At 52.5% G+C, this 23,212-nt stretch overlaps 1 protein-coding gene and 1 long non-coding RNA gene across 2 annotated transcripts; one reads left to right on the top strand and one right to left on the bottom strand.

Moving 5' to 3' along the window:
- Positions 1 to 1,171: 1,171 nt before the first annotated feature.
- On the top strand, positions 1,172 to 16,810 carry TSC22D4 (TSC22 domain family member 4). The gene is made up of 4 exons (XM_042475951.1): positions 1,172 to 2,431; positions 4,830 to 4,990; positions 14,690 to 14,741; positions 15,969 to 16,810. Exons 1-4 carry the CDS (start codon positions 1,616 to 1,618, stop codon positions 16,167 to 16,169), a joined length of 1,230 nt encoding a protein of 409 aa, XP_042331885.1. The 5' UTR covers positions 1,172 to 1,615; the 3' UTR covers positions 16,170 to 16,810.
- LOC121934978 lies at positions 13,774 to 23,083 on the bottom strand. The gene is made up of 3 exons (XR_006104713.1): positions 22,942 to 23,083; positions 22,498 to 22,666; positions 13,774 to 15,148 (listed from the first exon to the last, which is right to left on the bottom strand). It is a non-coding gene; the product is annotated as an uncharacterized LOC121934978 (long non-coding RNA).
- Positions 23,084 to 23,212: the final 129 nt, after the last annotated feature.

The raw sequence follows: 23,212 nt of genomic DNA, 5'->3' as shown, positions 1-23,212 counted from the left end.
GTGGTATTTCTATTTTAATGCTTTGCGTTGTTTCTACCTTGTGCGCTTGGCCCTTTCTATCATCCGGGTTCATTTTATCCACGGATTCAAGCATCCGTGGCTTGGAAATATTTTTAAAATATATACATCCCAAAGAAGTAAACCTTGATTTTGCCATTTTATATCAGAGAGACCATTTCACTGCGCCCCTGTCTTTCATGGGACTTGAACATCCACGGATTCTGGTACCCAAGGGGGGTCCTCGAACCAAACCCCAGGGGATACCAAGGGCCCTTTGCAATCATTAACAACAATAACAGTCATAAGAAGAAGAAGAATACCAGCTCATTGTATTTCATGGGACTTCAGCATCCATGGATTTTGGTATCCATGGGGGCCCTGGAACCAAACCCCAGGGGATATCAAGAGCCCACTGTCCTATTTTAAATGTTGTTAGCCGCCTTGAGTCCCTGTATGGGGAGAAAGGAGGGGTGTAAATGTAATAATAATAATAATAATAATAATAATAATAATAATAATAATAATATGGTGGGGGCAAGCAGGAGCAAATGCTAAGGATGGTCTGCTGAAGGTTCAAAGCAGAGCATAGGCTAGTTATTTTGCAGGGAACTACAACTCCCATCTTGGTTTGGGGGCAATATAGGAGTTGTAATCCCACCCCCAAAGGACTTGCCCCCTCCCTGGGACAGAAAGGTCCGTTTGAGACCCACCGCTGCTTTCCCTGCTCTGGCTCAGTGCCCCAGAGATCGCTCTCTCTGACAGAGAATGAGGCTAAAGAATGTCTCGCCAAACTACACTTCCCAGAATCCCCTAGCACGGAGCCAGGGCAGTCAAAGCGGTCTCAGACGAGGTTATGATTTCTGCAGTGTGTTTGGGACCTTGCGAATCCTCCGGCCAGTTGTGGCTTTGGCCCTTTGGGGCAAAGGAGGCCGAAAGGAGGCCTTCAAGCGGCGTCCGGCTGCCTCTGCCTGCGCCCTGGGCCCCGGGTTCCCTCCCCGGCTGCTTTGCTGGCTGCAGCCCCTTTGCAGCCCCAGGATTCGAACTCGCAACTTGGAGGGAAAGAGGGGGCTCCCAGCAGAGGCAGCAGCCCTGCTTGGCTTCCAGAGGCGGTGGGGCTGGAGGAGTTAACCCAGTGGCCAGGGCCATCGGGGCGGGCCTGGGGGCCGGGCTTCTCCCCGGAGGAGCCTCCTTGTCCTCCTCTGCGGGGCTAGTCAACAGCAGCACCGGGCAGCTGGGTGGGCGAGCCAGAGCCAGAGGCGGATCGTCGGAGACCCTGGCCCCCTGCCCAGCCCCTGGGCCACTGGGGGGCCATCGCCCGCTGCCCCCCCCCGTCTTCGGCCACCATGCCCCCTGGAGCCTAGACTGGACATAAGGGGCACTGCCCACCTGGTCCACCCTGCAGGGCTTGGCATGCCCCCTGGGGGGCTAGCAAGGCTCCCCCGAGGCCTGCCTTGCAGGGGGGGCGTTGGCCCTCCTTAGGGGCCCCTGCGAAGGTGAGGATGGCCTTGGGGCCCTGGTGGCCGCAGGCGGTCTGGCCCTCCTGGTGAGCCTGGTGGCCAACACACCCCTTGGAGGAGTGGCCCCTGGGCTAGAGCGCTTTTCGGGGGACAGGACCATGAGCGGCGAGAAGAAGAAGAGTGGCTTCCAGATCACCAGCGTCACTTCAGACTATGAACAGAAGGAGGCGGCTTCCTCGGCCAGCAACGGAGAAGCCAAGTGGCCCACTGGCCCCAAAGCGGCCCTGGAAGGTGACAGCAACGCCAGCCAGAGGGCCAACGGTGGAGGCGGCGGAGGTGGCACCGTGCCCAAAAACGGGCCCTCGGTCCCCACTTCCCCAGGGGCCTCGGCCCCCTCCTCCCAAGGCGGGCACCCCATAGTGGTCACCGGTGTGGCCAGTTCACGGTTCCGGGTGGTGAAACTGGACCAGGGCTTGGGAGAGCCCTACAAGCGCGGCCGTTGGACTTGCCGGGATTTCTACGAGCCGGAGGTGGATCACCACTTGGCGGGGCGGCTGGCCGAGGCTGGACGGCACCCTCAGTCCCTGGATTCCCGGCTGGAGGTGGCCGGACTCTTGGCCAAGCCACAGAGCCCCTTCAGCCCCCAGCCTCAGCGCCGCCAAGGAGGAGGAGGTGTCTGTGTCAGCCTGCAGTCCCAACTGGTGCTGCCTGCCCCAGGGCCAACGTCGGGCCACCAGGCCCATTCCGTAGGGGGTGGCCTCCCAGTCCTGGTCCGGCCCCACAGGACTCCCTCCAGCCCGGTTCCCCTCCGGAGCCCCGAAACACGTCTGCCAGCTCCTCTGGGACACAGTGCCAAAGAGCCAGGTGGTCCTGGGCCCACTGGGTCAATGGTCCCAACCTTAGTGGTGGAGGAGCATCTCCTGCCCAAGAGCGTCACGCAGCTGATCCAGAGGGAGACGGAAGAGCGGCGCAAGGTGAGGGGCATGTCCAAGCAAGGGTGGTCTGGTGGCCCTTGGCACGCTTGGTGGGAAGAATGGGGCAACCTTCCATCTTGTTCTGGGCCTGAGAGTCCACTCTGCCTTAGGATGACCCTCTCCTAGGGTTTCCTTGGCCAAAGTTGCTCAGGTAGACATTTGCCATTGCTTTTCTATGAGGCTGAGAGCTTGTGTCATGCACAAGGTCACGGAATATCACACTACACTGTTATAGTGCTATGGTTCCACCTTAACTGCTATGGCTGCCTCCTGGGATTTGCAGTTTACAGAGGGACGGCATTTAGAATTCTGGGCCAGAGAGTTCTTGGACCTCCCTAAACTATAAACCCCAGAATTCCACAGGAGGCAGCCATAGCCGTGAAAGTGGAATGACAGCGCAATTGCAGTGTACTGTAGTGGGATATTGTGGGTTTCCAGAAGCGAGTGTGGCTTTGAATCTGGTCTTCCGGAGTCCAAGTCCAGCACACAAACTGTGACATCCAGCTGTTCAGATTTATTTGGAGAAGGTTTGCCCCCATTGCCTTCCTCTGTGACAGTTTGGCTCCCCCAAGGTCACCCACTGGGTTTCCAGGGCTGAGCAGAGATTTGAACCCTGGTCTCAGGGAGTCTTAGTCCAGTGCTCTATCCACTACACCACACAGCCTGTGCTAGGGTTCTCTTAGCAAGGTTTGTCTGGTCAGGCTTTGTTATTGCCTTCCTCTGAGAGGATGACTTTCCTAGGGTTACCCAGTGGGCTGAATGTGGATTTGAACCCTGGTCTTCTAGGATCCTAGTCCAGCATTCAAACCAGGGTTCTCTTGGTCAGATTTCTTCAGCCTGGGTTTGCCATGGCCTTCCTCTGAGGCTGAGAGAGTGTGACTTGATCAAAGGCACTCTTGGCTTTCCATGGCCGAGTGACCATTGGAAAAGCCTGACCTTCCAGAGTCCTAGTCCAACATGTCGTCTTTCTTCAGGATTTCTTAGAGGAGGCTTGCCACAGCTTTCCTCCAAGGCTGAGAAAGTGTGCCTTGCCCAAGGTCACTTCATGGCTGCGCAGAGAATCGAACCCTGGTCTGCTGGACCTCTAAGCCAACTCCCTTTGGCCATCCAAAGGCCTCCAAGGACGGGATTTGAGAGGCAGGCAGATCTAGGCTGGATGTTTCCCAGCATTGTCAGTCTAAGGCATTTGTCTTTTGTTTCCTGGTGGAACTCCTTGCCACTTGCTTTGCTTGGAATGATTTGTGAACAGTTGCTGCTCTTAATTATGGAGCTAGTCCTCAGCTCTTTTCAAGACCTTCTTTCCTTCTCAGATTGGGAGGCAGCCTCACTGCCCTTTGGCTCACCAAGACTGCAGCCGCACTGCAGAAATAGTCCACTTTAAATCCCATGGCTCCATGTTATGGAATTCTGGGAACCGTAGTTTTGTGAGCCATTTAGCCTTCTCCATCAGAGAGCTCCGGTGTCCCATCAAGCTACAAAATCCAGGATTCCATAGCATTGCGCCTCAGTAGTGCTGAACTGGATTATTTCTGCAGTGCGGATAGCCTCCAAGTGGCCTTGGCTATCCTAGTGCTGAGCCAGAGACGCACTGATTTACCTGGGAAATTATTTTCTTCAAATATTCACATCCTGCTCTATATCTGAAAATCTCAAAGGTGCTCTGTGTGTGTGTGTGTGTGTGAGAAAAATCAACTTAAGACAAGACGATATCAGCCATGGTGGGTCATCCTGCCAGCCTTATCCAAGGGGTCCTGCCAGCATTTGAGCCTGGGGCCCTGTGTTTCTCCAGCCTAACAGTGCTCACAGTCACAGTTGGGAGGAAAAAGCCCGGACGCTAAAGATGGCTGAACCAAGTGCATGCTGGGAGAATCTTCGCAAGATCTGACCATTTGGCCCAAGTAGGGATACATGAGTTTAAAGCTTGGGGAAAATTCCCCCTTTTTTGGACTACAGTTCCCAGTGCTGGCTGGGGGATTCTGAGAGCTGTAGTCCAAAAAAAGGATTTCCCCCTTCCTCTTTCTCAATTTTTGGGAATGTTTATCAGAGGAGGGTTCCTGACGCCTGCTTTTTGCTGCACCCTGCCCCACTTCCTAGAAGTCCATCTCTGTTCCCTCCGGCTGGAACAGGCAGACACAAGACCTCCCTTGTTTTTCCTCAAATGAACCCCCCTCTGGGATTTTGAGTTGGCCTCCCCCTTGACCACGGAGTCTCTAACACATGCTCCCCGGCTGCCAAAAAGGGAGGACGCCCCCACGACTCCCCTCCATGTTCCGGTGTGTCCCTGTCTACCTGCCCTCCGCCGAGTGGGGGGAATGGTTTTATTTGCCCAGGTGGGGGAACAATTTTGGACAGTTCTGGGTTTTGATTCTCTCTCTTTCTTGCTTCCTCCTGCTGCCAGGTCTCGCCAAGACAGTCCCGCTCACGCCCATCGTCCCCAGCTCCCCCACTTTTCCGTGATGCCAGCCCCAACCGGAGAACTTCGGACCCCTTTGGTTCTGCCCGCTTCAGCCTGGCGCAGTCCATGTTTGGCATGGGTGCCCACGACAGCGATGACGACAGGTAGGAAGAACAGGGCGCCTGGGTTGGTGTGGCATAGAGGAAGCCAGGCCAACTTTTGCGTGTGCAAGTGTGTGTGTGTTTGGTGAGAAATTACAGATGGCTTGGCACTCTGGATCTGTGCTCCATCTTGCTGCTGTTCCCTGCCTTTGTGTGTCTTGTATCTCCAGACACGGCCAACGCTGGGGTTAACAGAGCACTTGGGAAAGCTCCTTTTTGGGGGACTGCATCTCCTGGAATCTGCGGATGGGAGGTGCAGTCCCCCAAGATAGGCTGTCTTGTGTCCTTGTCCAAAAAAGGGACTTTCTTGAACTCTGGCCTAGGCCCCGTTGATATGCTCTTTGTGGTTGTGAGCATACGCACGTCATCAGCTGCAGAATTCTTAGGGCTGCCAGGAGTTGTGTGTGTGTGTTGTGTTTAAGCAAGACTGGCAGGTTCAAAGGATGATGTGTGGCAGATGCAGAGGCATTGAATCAAGGGCAAATCTAACTAGCTCTCCCATTTTCTCCTCTGAGTAGTCCTACTGAAGGATAGCAGTTCATGCCTCTCTGGAGTACAGTTGGCCCTCCTTATCCACAGATTTTTTTTATCCATGGATTCAAGCATCTACGGCTTGAAAATATTCCCAAAAGGTATAAACTCCAGATAGCAAACCTTGATTTTCCATTTCCTACAAGGGACACCATTTTGTTCTGCCATTATATTTAATGGGGCTTGAGCATCCATGGATTTTGTTATCCACTGGGGATCCTGGAACCAAACCCCAGTGGATAACAAGGACCCACTGTACTTTAGTGAGGGATTCCCACATTCATCAGGGGTTTGGAGTAGATGGCCTTTGGGGGGGGGTGTCCTCCCAGCACTTTTAGAAAGCAAGCTTACGCCATGCCCTTCCCCTCTCTGGCTCTGGACATCCTTCTTCTCTAGGATGTGTGTGGGAGGCCTGCGGTTAAGCAAGAGGCAAGAGAGGCACCTAGGCCTGTGGGACAAGGTTGACCTCTAGCCTTGGAAAGGGTGCTGTGTGAAGCCAAGGGAGGAAGTTTTCAGGCTTGGGTAAAGAGGAAGGAAATGGGGGACGGAGAGAGGTGTCCTCAGAAAGCAGCGGAAGTGGTTTCAAGTGCAGGGAGGGGGTTTATCTTACCAGGCCAGCTCAGAACAGCCCCCCCCCCCAAACCCTCTCTGTTCCAAAGGCACTAGGTCCCTGTCTACTACACAACCCAAATCATTTTTACAGAGCAGTCGACATAATCATTGCTTTCTAATAACTTTTGCTCTGGTGGCATCTGTTGCTTCTTTTTGGCTCCCAAACTTGGCACTGGAGGAGGAGAATTGGAGGGGAGGAGTTGCATTGGAGAAGGGGGGCAATGTTTGTGGCAAGGGAGGGAAGGTCTAGACCCTTCCTCCTGACCCCCTTCCTGCTGGTTTCTGACTTCCCAGCCTTCAAAGTCCGATTTTGCAGCCATGAGGACTAGGAACATGCTTTCAGGAAGCCTGGTGTGCCTGGAGGGGATTCAGGGCATAGAAGGTTGGGGTCCTTGGGGTTTCCAGGCAGGTGCCCCCCACAGTTCCTTAAAAAGGAGCCCTTTCCTCTCTCTGTCCTGGCCTGGCCTCAGAATCCGGCTGCCTCCCAGCTAGGTGAGGAATGCAGGGCTTCAAAGTGCCACGCGGGACTATTTCCGTCTGTCTCAGCCTGGGGATTTGCCAGGCCCCCTCTGTGGGGAGGGCAGAGGGGGAATCTATTTCAAGCGTGACCCTCTGCCAGCTGTGCCCAAAAGTGACACGGCCTGCCAAACCCTTCTTCTCTCGCAGCGCTTCCCTTGAGCCTAGAGAGCTGGAGAAAGCACCTTTTTTTCGGGCAAGGACGCAGGCTAGGACCCACGCAAAGCCTTCTTGGTTCCCCTCCTTCTGCCAGGTTGCCCCCCTCCCTGGCATTGTGAACTGAAGTGCGTGAAATGCCCAGAAAGTCTGAGGTCCAAAGGGAGACATGTGTTTCCAGAGCAAAGGATCCTTTCTGTTTGAGGGAAGGGAGGCCTATAGAACCCAGAATCCCCCAGCTGGATGGCTCCCTACCACTATCATTGAAGAATCTTTGCAAAGGCCCAGAACCTGACTGAAGTTTGAAGGCTCAGACAGGGATGTTTGCGTCCAAAACTATGGGTTGCGGGAAAATCCTCTCTTTTCTTTTTGGACTATATGTGCCAGAATCCCTGCACCAACTATGCTCCAGGGGCTTTGGCGCCTTCAAATTCTGCACTTGCCCCTATGCAACAGTGCAGTATTAGAACAGGAGGAGCAACCATGGCTATTATGGCATTGCAGCCATCATCCCAGAATATAAGGCAGGCCTTGGGGGTTGTGAGGGAAGGCAGCCCCCCATGCGATTTCTACATGGGGATGGCCTCCTTCCTTTTGTGACTTTGTGAAGACCCAAGTGCATTGTGGAGGAGGAGGAGGCTGATAAATAAGGGCTACTAAGAAACTGATATGAGAAGGGGGTGTTCTTGGTGCTGGGGGTGTCATGAAAGGAGTTGTCAGGCCAGGTGGGGCACAAGGGCCAAGCCCTCCCTCCAAGAGCAACACAGCCTCCAGCCCTAACCTCCCTTGGCGCACTTTGGTTCCCACAGGTGTGGCTGCTGTGGCTGATCATCTGCATGCTTGCACAGCCTTTGCCCACGTTTGCAGGAGAGGTTGAATCACAGATTCACACAGCTGGAAGGAGCCACAAGGGCTACCCAGTCCAGCCCCATTCTGCCATGGTGGTGAATCCACTGTTAAAGCCCTCCTGAGAGATGCCCACCCAAATGCAGTTTAAAGGCTCTGAAGACGGAGAGTCCCCCAGCCTCCAAGGTAGTCCATAGGCTAAAGTGAAACTGTTCCGATTAACAAAGGCCTTCCTGAGGTTTGGGGGGGGGGGATCTCCTTTCATGTCCTGCTCCATCTTTCCCATGTCATCTCTTCAGAGATTTGAGGACAGTTCTGTCATGTCACCTCCCAGTCTTCTCTTCCCCAGCTCCCTCAGTCCTTCCACATCAGGCTTGGTTTCCAGACCTTGGAGCGTCTCGGTTACCTGTTTTGCCTCCAGCCCTTTCCTTTTCCTAGGCCTGGTTTTGTGTTCTGCTGTCTTCTGATTTCACCATTAAGAGCCCAAAATAAAAACATATTTATTTATAGAGTTAATTATGTCCCACCCAGTATCCCTAATTCCAAGGACAGCATACAGTAAAATCAAAGACTATAAATGACTGGAAAAATAGTATCAAAAGACTAAAAAGATACTAAACAGTTTTTCATTTCCAAACCAGACCATTTAAAGCCAGTGAACACCAGTTAAAATGTAATGCTACCATAGACAAAACCAAACTAGGCCCAAACAGAGATGCCAACATTCAGCACTGTCAGAGGTGCTTAACAGTAGCTTACTGTCAGCAGAGTTCAGAAGCACAACCCAGTGTGCAGTATTTGGCAACCAGGCACTGACCAACCCAAAATAAGGCACAGATGCAGTGGAAGCTTTTCTCTTCCAGTTGCAATATGCACAACAGAAACTCTGACTTGTACTGTCTGTTATATTTACAAACCAACTCCTCTTTCCAGTCCACTATCCTCAACCTACAGCTGCTCTGGGTTTCAGAGTCCTTATATATGTAACTAATTACAAAGTATTGGCATCTGGTGTTTGCCCCCATTTACAGCCATATAATTATTTGTAAATTTCCTTAAAGGGACATTTAACCCAACAGTATATTTCCCAGACACAGCGGAGGGCTCCTACAAGAGACCTCCGTGATCAGGAAAGTGTGTATACAAAAGGCCTTTTTAAACTCCTTTTGCACTTTGAACTCAGTTTGCAGCAACTGAGGACAAAGGGTTGAAGTGGGAAGAGGAGAGAGAAACTCTGACATTTTAAGAGCTGCTGGAAAAGTGGGATGGCTGAGGATGAGCTGGGAGAGTCCTTGCGAAATCAGGGAAGTTGGCGGTACATCTGCTCTCCGAGTCTGAATGCGCTTCCTTATGTGCGGTGGGAGTCCAGGCCTTCCGGAGCCTCCTCCCCACGCCTCCCTTTCGCACACTGGGGCTCCACAAGCCCAGCACAGGCCTCCTTTCCCTCCCCTCCAACACTGTCTTCTCCTTCCAAAGGAGGAAGGTTGCATTGTTGAAACACACTCCCTCCACACACTTGTCTTCCCTCTCTGCTAAAGGGGATGGCTGTAAAATGCAGGACAGTCCCTCTGTGGCATGATGGGGGGAGAGTCCAGGCCAGCAAGGGGCCGGAGTGTGGCCAGCCAGCCGGCCAGCAGGGCCAGACCAAGCCGCAGGAGCTAGTGAGAGCAGGGCTGGTTCAAGCTGGCACCCACCACATTCCTTCTGGGATTTGACAGGGCTATTCTTAGCCGTGTTTATGCAAGGGATGGCAGGGCAAAGTAGCCAGTGAGGAAAGGGGGCGGAGGGCAGGGAGGGGGGCATCCAGGCTGGACAGGGGTTGGGGGGTTGGGACGTCTTCAAAGGGAGAGCCCTTCCTTTGCGCCCCCCTCCAAACCCAGGTGGGAAACTTGGCACAGGGCAAGAGAGGCAGCCTCAGCACCAAGAATAAACCCTTTGGAGGAGGCTGGAGGGTTGTAAGGCTGCAGTGTTTGGGGTGGAGAAAGAGAGGAGGCCCATGCATGCAGGAGGAAGGGGTTGGCTATGGATGGATATCTCTTTTCTCTCCCCTTCCTTCTGCCTGGTTCCTCCTTCTGCCAGCTGCTCTGGACCGGTGCCTTGGGGCAAAGGAGGCACCCTGTCACATCCAAACCAGCAGGGCTGGTTTCTGCTCACAAGGTTCATGCCCAGCTGGCTCAACACCCCAAACACTGCCCAGGTCTAAGGTTAACCCCTGGCCTGCCAGCCAGCCTGGGACAACTCTCAAGCCCTCCTTTGGCTTTGCCTCAGTGACATATCTGCTGCCAGAAGGAGAAAGAGAGCATTTTTGGAAAGGAACCGCATTGGAGTAGCCAGGCTTGGGCTTCAGTGGAGCGAGGCAGGCAGGTCTTCTTGCGTACTTCTTGCTCCTGAGGAGTGCCTCTTCACAGCCTCGTCCTCTCCATCCCAATTCTGGCTTCCAAACTCTCTTCCAGCTTCCAGCTTCTGTGCTTATTCAGTGGGATGGACGCCCTGTTCAAGCACTCTGTGCATACTCAGAGGCACTCTTCTTCCTTACATGTTGGACTCCAGTGCGTGAGCTTCTGACTTTGCTCCAGTTCAGACCTCGAAGTAACAGGAGAGCTGGAGACTCCTGCTTGCCAGACTCCAAAACCAGGGCAAAGTTCCCTTTTCTGGCCAGGCTATCTGGGGGTTGGAATCCAAAAAAGGACCCTTTTCTCATTTATTTTCTTGCCTCAGATCTCTGGCATTCTGGGTGGGCAACAGGACAGCAAGCAGAGGCTTGCCCAGGAATGCTCCGCTGAGCAGGAACACCCCGCCCTGCTGTTTGGCAGAAGAAGGGGGTTGCCTCGGGAAGCGGATTCTGGGTGTCATGATGGGACATCACATTTTTTGTTATTTAGAGCATTGGGACCACATTTGTGCTGCTGGGAAGGGAGGCTAAGAGGCACGCTGGAAATGTCCTCCCGCTAGTGCCACAGTATCTTAGCTGGCCTGTTTCTGCCGGATGCCTTGATTTGGGGAGACAGAGTGGCCTGGCTGGCCATTTGTTCCCTCACCTCAGGCAGCAAAATGTCTTGGGACGGCCCTCTCAGCAAACATTGCTTCCAACTTACCAAAGGATTGACCCAGTGAGAAAAGGGCATTTACCTGGGTTTTATTAAAACCTGGGCAAAGAGATAGGAAGGAATCCTGTAGCACCTGCAGTGTGCATCTGAGCAAGAGAACTGTAATACACAGATGCTTCTTGCTAGAAATATCTTTCTCTTCATTAGTCTCAAAGGTGGTTTGGATGATGCCTTTATATCCTTTTACGCTGAAATAGGCCAACATGGCTATCTCTTTGAATGCTGTACCCTCCAACTGTCCTCTCTCTTCCTACGTTCTCAGATGCTTTTAAAATGTTCCAGTTGCTGCAAATTGAATTCAAAGTGCAAAAGTAGTTTGCCCCCAATTTACTCAGCGGTGAGGAGAGGAGAGGGCAGAATCCTGCCCTTCCCAGGAGGCAAAAGCAAACTGCTGCAGCCTTTCCTCCTAGCTTGCAATTGACCTTGCTCATTGGTAACCTTGGCCACCTTGGCCACCCTCCGATGCTTCTTGGCCACTCGCAGCCCAGTTTTCCTCAGTGAAAGGCTGGAGGGTATGGAATATAGGACAGGGGAATTGTGGGGGGCAGGCAAATGGCACGTTGTCACGCAAAGCTGTCTTCTTTCACAGGCTAGGGCTGGATCAATGGGAATGTGCCACAGGCCTCCATTTTGGTTCCATTGAGGGGGACGAAGCCAAGGTTGCTTTGACCTCAGCTCAGGAGGAACCTGACCGGTCTCAGGTTGTGGGCAGCAACCCAAAAGAAACTCAGACCTCCCCAAAAATTTTTCCCCAATGGCTGGAAAGAAGATGGGGAAACATTTGCACACACACACACCCCAAAACCCACAGACCACAAGCCTGCAACTCCTGCCTCCTCATGGGCCTTGCTCCCCTTACTCTCTGCATGCATTCACAGACAGGGACCCTCGGCCCCCTTCCCACCCAAACCTTCCCCCAAAGGAGAACCGATCGGATCCGTGGTTCTGTTGCCCAGTGCCATGTTATGTAATGTTTTTGGGCTGTGTTCCCAGTTTCCCTAGTAACATTGCTGCCCCCCCAGCATCCCCCCTCCCCGGATGGGACTGGCATAAACAGAGGGTGGCAGGCGTATAAAGGCCTCTTTGTGCCCCCCACACCCTCCTTCTCTGCCACACCAGAGCCAAGAACAAGCAAGGTGAAGGGGGAGGTTTTGGACGGGGACACATTTTGCTTTACTTTTCCCTGGAGGACGGTGTGACTTGTGCGTTGTGTGTGTGAGAGAGAGCCTGCACAGTGTGAGCCTTGAGTGTGTTGGGGTGTGTTTGTTGGGGGAGAAAGAAGGCTGGCACAGAGGGCAGCCACCAGTTTGAGAGCCTCCTGTTGCGCTGGGGCATCTGACATCCCTCCTGCTCTCCTGGCTCCCTTCCCACGGATGGCATGGGTGGGCACACGCTTGTTCACTCTCGCTCATACACACACTTGCACACAGACACACACACACACAGGGCCTTGGCCAATGGGAGTGAATAAGAGGGGGCTGAGGAGCCAGGCACAGAGATGGCTATTTATGCCGAGCCAGAGACTGGGCATCATCCTCATCAGAAGGCATCTTCTGGTGCCCACACCCCCTTCCTCCCCCCCCTCCATCCGATTTGGCCAGCTGGACTGGATGCGGGAGGAGGAACAGCAGCTGCAGCCTTTGCAGTGGATTGGGCCCCGGACCCCATGCTCATCCTCTGCCCCCCCCCCTCCAGCCTGGTCTCCAGAGGTGGGAGACGTCCCATCGTCCAGACCCAGACCGCTGTGGGGCAGGAACCAGATGATGCAGGAGTTCAGACCAGCAGAGAAGAAACCCTTGTGATTGTGATCTGAGGGGGTCCACTCCCCCAGAGTCACTGCAATTGCAGAGCCCACCGGAGACGACCCAGACGGAGGCTACAGAGCAAGAGACCCAGACCCCCGAGGGGAGTGTGGGCGCCCCAGAAGGGCCCCGTCATGTCCGTCACATCCCCTCCAGGGGTCTCCGTCAGGTCCATGGTGAATGCCTACGAATCCCAGCGGGAGCCCCAAGGCTGTGGATGCTGCGCACTGCCCAACTCAGGGGACCCCCCGCGCCCCCGGCAGCGCGGCTGCACCTCCCCAGCCCTTTCCAGGGACGCATCGCCCTCCAGGCCCAGGGAGGGCCCCCAAGGCCCCTGCCGGAAGCTGAACAGCCGGACAAAAGAGGTGGACAAAACCTTGGTCTCGCTCCTGCTTGTCTTGCACAGGTAGCCGGGAAGGGAGGGCAGAGGAGTGCAATTGCCAGGAAGGCTTGGGCGTTGGTGTGTTTCTATGTGTGCCTTGGAGAAGGTCTCAACAAAGGCCACAGACCAAGAGTGTGTTCTGAGTGTGTGAAATTATTGTATCGTGACCTGGGGGGTAGTCAGGGCTTTTGTGGTCATGAAACTCAATGGGCAATCATGTTTGGTGTGTGCTTTACTTGTGGACTTCATCCATGGGTGGGGTGGGGTGGAGGCTGGACTAGTTGATTCTTGGAGAACCCTTCCAGCTTTATCCAGGGCTAGCTGAATTGGCCAGATAGCAAACCCCAATAATATGCAAAATCCACAAAACAGCAATACTTGTCCAATTCTGATCTTGCAACGTAGAAGCACAGAGCTGGAAGGGACTGCAAGGGCCATATACTCCACTGGTTCCCAAACTTTGGTCCTTCAGCTTTTTGGACTTGAGCTCCCAAAAGCCCCTGCTGCCTTGGTCAATAGTCAGGCATTCTGGGAGCTGAAGCCCAAAAATAACTGGAGGACCAAAGTCTGAGAATCACTGATCTAATCCAAGCGTAGGAACTGCAAAAGCAACCCTGAGAGGTGAGCATTTGACCTTTGTTTAAAGACCTAGCCAAAGAAAGATAGCCCACCGCCCTTCATGGCAATCTACTCTCGGCCTAAACAATCCTGCAGGGTTGTGGTGGGGATAACTGTGTGTGTGTAAGAGAGAGACGCTTCCTTCAACCATTTAGGAGAGTACCAATAAAAATGGTGGGCAGCCAGGTATGAAACTTGAAAGAGAGGATTCTGGGAATAGCAAATGCTGTATTGAAGAAGAAGACTGCTGTGCTTCCTTGCCCGGCCCAATGTGTTAGTTATGGGATTCTGGGAGGTGTAGTTGGACTCATTGGGTTGGAGAGCCTGTCCCAAAGCCCCTGGCTGCCTCAGGTGGGTTTGGGTTGCTGTCCAGCTGGGCTACTCTCGGGTCTCAGCATCCGGGGAGCCTTTTCGTAGGCACACGCTGGCCTTTATTTTGGGGGACAGGAGAACGGCTCATGGAACATGCCATAAATAAATAAACACAGCTGGGTCCCAAGAAGCGCATGTGACATGGTCCTTGCTGCCGGTGTTTATAATTTCCTTTGGATGGCGGCAGCTCTCTTGGCTAATGGTGAGCGACTTCCGAATCCCTGGGCGGGAGTTTGGAAAGCATCAGGAGATGGGAGATCCCAGTTGCTCATGGACTCCCTGGATGCCAGAGGCTGTGATTTGGGTCGTTCTGTGTTAGCGCAAAGCCTGATGCCTGGAACGTGAGCTGCTCCAAAGCTGCTTGAAGTCCACATCTTTTGGGGTGGATGCCTTTCCCTGCTGAGGTCAAAGTGTTATTCAGGGGTGAGTGGATGGGCAGCACTCTGCATGTGTCTAAGGTCACTCTTGTTGCAACTTGCTACAAGGATGCCTTTAGGCTGCCAGCGTGTGTATTTGCTGGTGTTTGTGTGAGCTCCACAAGACTTTGTGGAAAGATTTGGGAGTTGTTTGTGGGCAATGGGGGAGAGATGCCGATTGAAGCTATGCATTTTTGGTGCTCAGAGGTTGACACTGGAGTTTGCAGAGGAAGCGTATGAAAGCAGCTGGGGCCGGTTGGGTCAGTGGTCAAGAGTTTGGCCCTAGAAATGGAAGGTCTGGTTTTTGCCTCTTATTAACCTGCCTGTCCCTCTCTTTTCTGCAGTGGAACCAGCAGCAGCATGATTGCCATAGACAACAAGATTGAACAAGCCATGGTGAGTCAAGGGAAGTTAGGGGAAACGGGGCGGATGTCCTGCAGGCGGCTGAAGCAGCGTGTGGCCAGCTCCGCACCTGAGGGACGGCGGGAGGGCTTTCTGCATTTCACATGAGGGATGGAGGAACAGACTGAGGGCCGCTCAGCAGCAGCACAACCTCATCAGTACCCCTTCCACCTTTGTTCCCGCCTGCTTTTTCCTTTTTAAACTGTGTGTGTGTGTGTGAAGTGATGGTGCTTTGCACTATCTGCACAAATCCTTCCAAGCTGTCTGGCTGCTGTGGGGATCCAGTCCTTTACTGTCATTTTGTGCTTGAACGAGATTCTAGTTCCAACGGCCAGTCTGCTACTTTGGCATAACAAGGAGGGTTGTGGGATGTCGTTTCTGTATGGGTACATCTTTGAGTCCTGTATTGGGAGAAGGAGGAGGTCAATAAGTTACAATGATCAATAAGTTACATGTGCTGCAAAGAGGCTGACACTTGTCCCTCACAAACTGACCCAGTTTGGAGGACTGGTGTCAGCTGTAAGCGTTTCAGTGAGAAGTAGTTCCCACCTGGGGAATCTGTTAGTCCTCATTCTAGTCTCTGGAGCAGCAGAAAACACACTTGCTCCACCTTTGCCATGATATCCCTTCAGGTGTTTAAAGATGGCTCTCATGCCACCTCTCAGCTTTCTCTGAGCCAAGTATGCCAGCTCACTAAGCCTATCTGACTTGGAGGTTTCCAGACATTTCACCATTTTGGTTGCCCTCCTCTGGACATGTTCCAGTTTGGCCATGGGGGAGAGATGCCAATTGAAGCCATGCATTTTTGGAACTCAGAGGTTGGCACTGGAGTTTGCAGAGGGATTTGTGCTCAGAACTGGACACAGGATTTGTTGAGATGACATCTGACCAAAGCAGAAGAGAGTAGCACTATTACTTCCATCCATCTAGATCAAACTGTGCCCTTTAAGGACTTTTGGACTTCAGTTCCCAGAATCCCAAACTATTGGCCAACATGACTGAGGCTTCTGGGAGTTGAAGCCCAAAATTTTTTAAGCAGAGCAGTTTGGGGACCACTGATCTAGACACTGTAATCCTGTTGAAGGTTTATGCAGCCCAGAATGGCCAGGGCTTTTTTTTTTTTGGCTTCCGCATCACACTGTTGGCTCACTTGTCTCCCCTGACTTCCCAGGTGATTGACCATGGTGTTGTTGTTCTTCTTGTTGTTGTTATGTGCCCCAGGACCTGGTGAAAAGCCACCTGATGTTTGCTGTGCGTGAGGAGGTGGAAGTCCTGCGGGACCAGATCAAGGAGCTGTCTGAGCGCAATGCCATGCTGGAGCAGGAGAACGCCCTGCTCCGCTCCCTTGCCAACTCAGAGCAGCTCGCCCATTTCCAGGCTCAGCTCCACGCCACCAAGCCCCCTTCCAGTGGCACCGCATGACCCCGGACTTGTGGCGAGTGGACAGAAGGGGTGGACATGACGGACGGACGAGAGACGGACACTAAGGACAGAAGGGTAGCGGCGTGCGAGGAAGGGAGTGTTACTCACTAATGGATTCCCACAGATGTGAACAGGGTGTGTGTGTGTGGGGGGGGGCAGCGTGGCACCAGAGCAGCTGGAGTCAGGTGCATGAGTGGGGTGAGCGGGTGAGTATGTGTGAGCAGAGCCAGCCTTTTGGGGCAGGTTGGGGGGAGGAAGGGGGCTACTAACACGGCATGTGCCTTCAGGGGGTGGGATGGAGACTTGCTTTTATCACCCCCAGCTCTGGGAGAGGATTGGGACCTTTTGTGGGAGGTGAACTTTGCAGGTTGGGGGGCTTTGCTAGGTGGGGTGATGCTCAGGGGCCCTCCAGAGGAGCCAGGCTCCTCTTCCCCGTTCCCCACCCCAAATTTCAGTCTGGGAAGCCTTTGCCATCATCCCAGTGGAATGTGGGCGGAGAGATGGGCTTGGCACCTCAGACACAATTAGAAACAGGGTGAGGAGGGGGAGAGGGGCATCGGGAAAAGATGGGAGCTGGTCAGAATTTTATATTAAGATCACTTTTGCAGTATTTCAGGTTATTAAAGAAACTGTTAATGGCTCCCCTCTTGGCCTCTGTCCATGTGGTTGTGGGGTGGAAGGGGTTTTCTGGATGTCCCAGGAAAAGCAGCGGATGGGTGAGAGTTAGTTAAGGGGTGGGATGCCCTTGACCAGAATGCGCATGCGCATTTTGAAAGCACATCTTCTACAAGGTACATCCTCAACCCCTACCCTTTGAGGTAGGCCTGTGGGCCCATGCAGCAATAGAGTTCAGGAAAATCCCTGGGAATTAACTGAACTGCAAGACTGTCCAAATAATACCCAGGGACTGGTCTGTGTTGCACTGTATGGCCCCTAGGCAGCTGAATCTCAGGGCAGGTGAAAGGACAACACCTCCACAACCCAAGTCCAGTGTAGTGTGCCTTGACTGCCACGCCCTTCCACCCACCCTTCCCAGCTCAAGCCCTTGCATCTGGGTGCATGCAATGCAGAACACAGCATCTGCAACAAGGGCTATTGTTCGACAGGTCCACCTCCCACCCGTCCCTCCTTCCTACACAAGATCACTGTGTTCCCATAAGGCTGGGACAAACAGCACCACTGAACAGACACACACACACACACACACACACACACACACACACACACACACACCACTGCCAGCCCTGGAACGAAAAGCAGCACAGCTGGGTTGTGTGTGTTGTGTGAGTCAGTCTAGTCCAAGAGAGTTGCAGGGGTCCTTGGGCCGCTCACAGAACCCACCCCTTGGAGGAATTGAAAATCCCCACCTTTTTGGAAACAACAACAACAAAAACCTCACACAGCTCCCTGCAAGATTGGGTTGGGAAGGCAGGTTGGCAGCCCTTGAGGTCATGCCTGAAAGATGGTAGGAGCTGGAATGTGGGGAAAGAAACAGAGCCTGCTGTGCAGGAAAAGCAGTGGGTGGGTGGGGGTGCAAATAAAGCGGGTGTGGAAATGGGGGAGAGGGGGCTTTGCCAGGACCTGGATGGGCCCTTTTAAAGCAGCTCCTAAAGGATGTACAAAGGTAGGCTCAATGCTGAACATAAAGGACACAAAAATAATGGCCATAGGGGATCTACAGGCATTCACCCTAGACAATGAGGAAACCAAGATGGTAGAAGAATTCTCATGCCTTGGATCAAACACTGATCAGAACAGAGACCGCAGTCAATAAATCAGAAGAAGACTAGGAATGGGAAGGGCAGCAGCGAAAGACCTGGAAAAGATCCCAGACAGGAAAGATATACCAACGGAGTGCTAAAGTTCAAATCATACAAGCCATTGTATTCCCCATCATCCCCATGTACGGAAGAGAGCTGGACAGTGAAGAAAATAGGAAGAAAATCAACTCCTTTGAGATGTGGTTTTGGAGGAGAGTGCTGAGGATCTTGTGGATGGACAGAAGGACAAACAAATAGGTCCAAGAACAAATCAAGCCTGAAGTCTCCCTGGAGGAAGCCAAGGTGACCAAACTGAGGCCGTCGTTCTTTGGCCGCATCATGAGAAGACACGACTCGCTGGAAAAAACAATAATGCTGGCAGCAGAAAGAGGAAGGCTGCATGCCAGATGGATGATGGACTCCGTTAAGGAGACTGTGGGTCTGGATTTACGGGACCCAAGCCGAGCAGCGGATGCCACGGGGTCTTGGAGGTTTCTCATCCATAGGGTCAGTCATCCATGAGTTGGGATTGACTCAAAGGGAGCTAACAACTACTGCAACAAGAATTCTGCAAGGAAGGACAAAATGCAGCCATAGCTCCTAGTCTGCCGGGCCACCATTCAACGGCCAGAGTACGGAGGAGGGGGAATCCTTGTTTTTTGGATTGCAACAACTCCCCACATGCCAGTGCCTCCACTCATCCACCAAAGCAAGGGCACACCTCCTCCCCAGCCCTTTGGATCCCATTCATCCCTCCTTCGCCCCATCAGTGTTCCTGAGTTGCAGTAGCTAATCCATTTACATTTCTATACTGCTTCATAGTGAACCCAGCACTCTCTAAGTGGTTTACGGTGTATAACTCAATTGCCCCCAACAAGCTGGGCACTCAGTTTGCCTACAAAAGGATGGAGGGCCGAGTCAACCTTGGGGCCTGCCTGGGATCGAACTCACAACCTTGTGGTTGCGTTACCATTATCCAACCACTGCACCACCAGAACTTGGTCCCATCCTGCTCCATGAAGCCTCTTTTTGGTTGGTTGGTTTGTATATAATTTTAAGAATACATGAAAAGTCACAGAAATGGCTGAAAAGGGGGAAAGTGGTCCACTGAGGCTTGTGACTCCGGTCTCCCTGGTGACAGGGAAACAGACCGGAATCCCTGGAGAAGATCCCCAGAATGAAGACAACACCATGGAGAGAAGGTTCTTTGTCCTGCTCCTGGCGTGGACCGTGGTCAGCCTAGCCCAGGCCAGGCGGCAGAGGGTCGCTGAGGTCTTCCTGGAAAAGCCGATGGGGCCCCATATCAGGCTTCGGAGGCCTGGGCCGCCCACCAAGGATTGCGATGCGCCGCCTCTGCTGCCGATCCTGCTGCCCTGCGGCCACTTGATGGGCATTCTGGCCGCCCTGGTGCTCTACTTCCTGTTCTTCAAAGGGCGAGGGGTGAGTCTGGACGGAGAGGAGGGCCTGCGTTGACCCAGCCGGTGGCTCAGGGTGGCTCCTTGGGCAGAGGGTGGCCAAATTGCCTTCCCCTGTGGCCAGGGCTTAGAACCATAGAATCGTATTGGGAGACCACAGGAGCCATCGAGTCCAAATCCTTTCTGCCATGCAGGAATACACTGCTAAAGCACCCCCAAGAACCATAGAGTTGCAATCAAGGGCCTCCCAGTCCAACCCCATTCTTCTGCCATGCAGAAACTCACAATCAAAGCATCCTCGACTGATGGCTATCAAGACTCCACTACACTCCGAGGAAGGAGTGTGTTCCACTGTCGAACAGCCCTTACTGTCAGGAAGTTCCTCCTAATGTTGAGGTGGAATCTCTGTTCCTGGAGCTTGCATCCATTGCTCCAGGTTCTAGTCTCTGGAGCATCAAAAAACAAGCTTGCTCCTTCCTCAATGTGACATCCTTCCAAATATTTAAACAGGGCTATCATATCGCCTCTTCTCTTCTCCCAGCTCCCCCAGTCTCTCCTCATAGGGCTTGGGGCTTTCCAGACTTTCTACCATCCTGGTCACCTCCTCTGGACACGCTCCGGCTTGTCAATGCCCTTTTTGAACTGTGCTGCCCTGACCCAATCACCCAGCTCCCCCCAGGGAGGTCCCTCTGGCCTGGCTCTGCCCAGAAACCTCTTTAGTCCCTTGCAAAGGCTTCCTTCCCCCTCAGAGACCAGTAGTTATACCTGGCCTGGCCTGGCCCTCCTTTTCCTTTGTTTGCCTCTGAGCCGAAGACTAACAGTTTTAGCCCTGGCAGTGGACAGCCACCTCCCCGGTTCCTTCCAAATCCCTCTACTTTACCGCAGTGTCTTTTGCTCAGAAGAGATGGGTGCAAATTATGCAGCCCCTCCAGATGTTGTTGGGAGCACAGTTCCCATCATTCCCCACCGTTGTCTGTGCTGGCTTGAAGGATGCTGAGAGTTGCAGTCTAGCCAGGTCTAGAGGGCCAGATGACCCCTATTCCACCCAATCAGAGCCTCTGGCCTTATAGAGAAGGTTGGACTGGTAAGTCCCATCATCCCTAGGCAGCGTGATCAGGGATGATGGGAGTTGTAGCCGAAGAGCATCCCTGTTCAAACTGTTTCTCATAAGGATGATGGACCCTTATTCACCCCACTCCACCAATCTTTGGTTACTGTTAGTTGTCCTAACTGGTACCTTCCTCACTTCAACCATAGATAAGGTCTGAGTGTTGGACTATGACTCTGGAGACCTGGGTTTGAATGCTAGCTCAGCCATGGAAACCCATTGGGTGACCTTGGGCAAGTCACACTCTCTCAGCCTCAGGGGAAGGCAATGGCAAACCTCCTCTGAACAAATCTTGCCAGGAAAAACCCATTATAGGGTGTCTTAAGGTTGCCATAAGTTGGAAACGACTTGAAGCCACACACCAACAACAGCCACCTCTGGCATCCCACGCCAAACCAGAGGTACCCCCTGCTTAAAAAATAATAATAGCCATAATAACCAAGCCCCCTCCCCACATATTTCATACTTGATCCCTTGAGCCTCTCTTCCAGGGGCCAAACTTTGGTGACTGACCGCTGGACTAGCTCTGCAGTTTGGATTAAAAAGCTGCCTCTTTTCGTCCATTTCAGAAGGACCCAAGCCACTGTGACTTCCTCAACTAAGGCTGCATCCGCATGCCAGAAATAATCCACTTTGGTACCACCTTAACTGCCATGGCTCAATGCTATGGGATTCTGGGAATGGTCGTTTATTTAATTTAGTGGTTCTCAACCTTCCTATAATATATAATAATATAATACTTTATTTATATACCGCTCTTCCGGAACGATCAAAGCGGTTCACAGATCTTTAAAAATTATACATCATAAAAATGCACATCATAAAATATCCATCAGTAAAACTAATAAAACCAAACAGCGTATAAAACCAACATGGAATCTATCGATCGCAGTTAACCTTTTCTATCAGAGGAGACATTCTCTATAAAGAGTCCAAAGGGAAGGCTAATCGGAAGAGGTGGGTCTTTAGAGCCTTTTTAAAAGCATCCAATGTAGAGGTCAGACGAAGCTCTTCTGGAAGTTTATTCCAGTACATTGATGCAGTCGATGTAAATGCTCTCACCTTAGGATGTACTAGTAGATTTCCCCCCCAATGTTCTGAGAGTGTGGGGTGGACTATATGGGGAGAGGCCTTCCCTCAAGTAACTCAGGCCCAAGCCATATAGGGCTTTATAGGTAATAACCAACACTTTGTATTGAGCCTGGAAGCTAATAGGCAGCCAGTGTAGAGATCTTAGTACCGGCGTTATGTGGTCTGACCTGGAAGTTCCAGCGACCAGTCTGGCTGCAGCATATTGAACTAACTGTAGCTTCCGAACGTGGTACAAAGGTAGCCTCATGTAGAGCGCATTACAGAAGTCCAAGCGAGAGGTTACCAGTCCATGTACTACGGTTTCAAGGTCCTTTCGGTCCAGACAGGGATGCAGTTGGCGTATCAGCCGAAGCTGGTACCAGGCAATCCTAGCCATTGCATCCACTTGAGATGATAACTGCAGCGATGAATCCAGGAGTACCCCCAAACTGCAGACTTTGTCCTTTAGGGGAAGTGTGACCCCGTCCAGGACTGGATGACAAATTTCCCTGCCTGGACTTGGGGTACCTATCACAAGTACCTCTGTTTTCTCCGGATTCAGCCTGAGTTTGTTTTTCCTCGTCCTAATGTTGTGACCCTTTAATACAGTTCTTCATGTTGTGGTGACCCTCAACCATAAAATTATTTTCGTTGCTAGTTATATGTGAAATAGAAATGTGTGTTTTCCGATGGCCTTAAGCGATCCCTGTGAAAGTATCATTCGACCTGCCAAAGGGGTCGCAACCCACAGGCTGAGGACCGCTGGTTTCACTGCTATGGGTTTAGTGCTATGGGATTCTGGGAATGGTTGTTTGTCGTGGCACCAGAGCAGAGCTCTGAATCCCATAATGCCAGAATCCCATAGCACTGAGCCATAGCAATGAAAGTGGTATCAAACCGGATTATTTCTGCTGTGCAGATAGAGAGACGCAGACCCGACAATGTACTTTCCTCCCACGTAGGACAATTCTGACCTGGATGTCCTGTTAGACGAGGCCTTGCTCCGCGACATCTCGGGAGTGCTCTTCACAATCCGGTGCCGGCTGTGTCAGATCATAGAAGACAGGAAGAAAGACCATCAGCGCTTCCCAAGCAGAAGTCGAGCCAAGAGCCACTGAGAGGGCCGGACGGATCAGTTCCTTCCTGCAAGGAAGAGATCTGGATCGGTTCTGAGGAAGGGACTGCACTGTGGGGGAATAAAGGGGAACTCCAGACAAAGGGGGACAGGTCTGTCCTTTGTGTGCGTTTGTTTGTGTGCATCCGGATGTGCAACCCGGTTCAGCCCCATAGGAAAGGGCCACTGCCAGGAGTGTTTGGGGTTTCTCTTCGGGGGCTTTGTGTGTTGGGCCCACAATTGCCTTCAAGGACCAGACTGGCGAGGCAGAGTGACCCCTGTGCAGTCCTCCTCTGATAAATACCTGAGCATCTGATAAAGGAAAGCCCGCACCTTTGATCCTTCCTCTAATTGCAGGCTGAGGAGAGATTGCCTTCCTCTGAAGTCCTTCTCCTGGGATTTAAAAAGAAAGAATTATGTTGTGCTTTGGCTGAACGACACTCAGGAACAATATAACCATCCCTTAGTTAACAACGAAGCGCTTCTTTGCAGATATTTAATGGCCCCAACCAGTTTTCTTCCTTGTTTTCTGACTAGCCAGTTGTTACTATTATTGTTGTTGTTGTTGTTAGCAG

This window comes from Sceloporus undulatus, chromosome 6 (assembly GCF_019175285.1).
Source record: "Sceloporus undulatus isolate JIND9_A2432 ecotype Alabama chromosome 6, SceUnd_v1.1, whole genome shotgun sequence".
NCBI classification, from domain to species: domain Eukaryota; kingdom Metazoa; phylum Chordata; class Lepidosauria; order Squamata; family Phrynosomatidae; genus Sceloporus; species Sceloporus undulatus.
The sequence above is the reverse complement of the archived record's forward strand: the minus strand, read 5'-3'. Positions and strand labels throughout refer to the sequence as shown.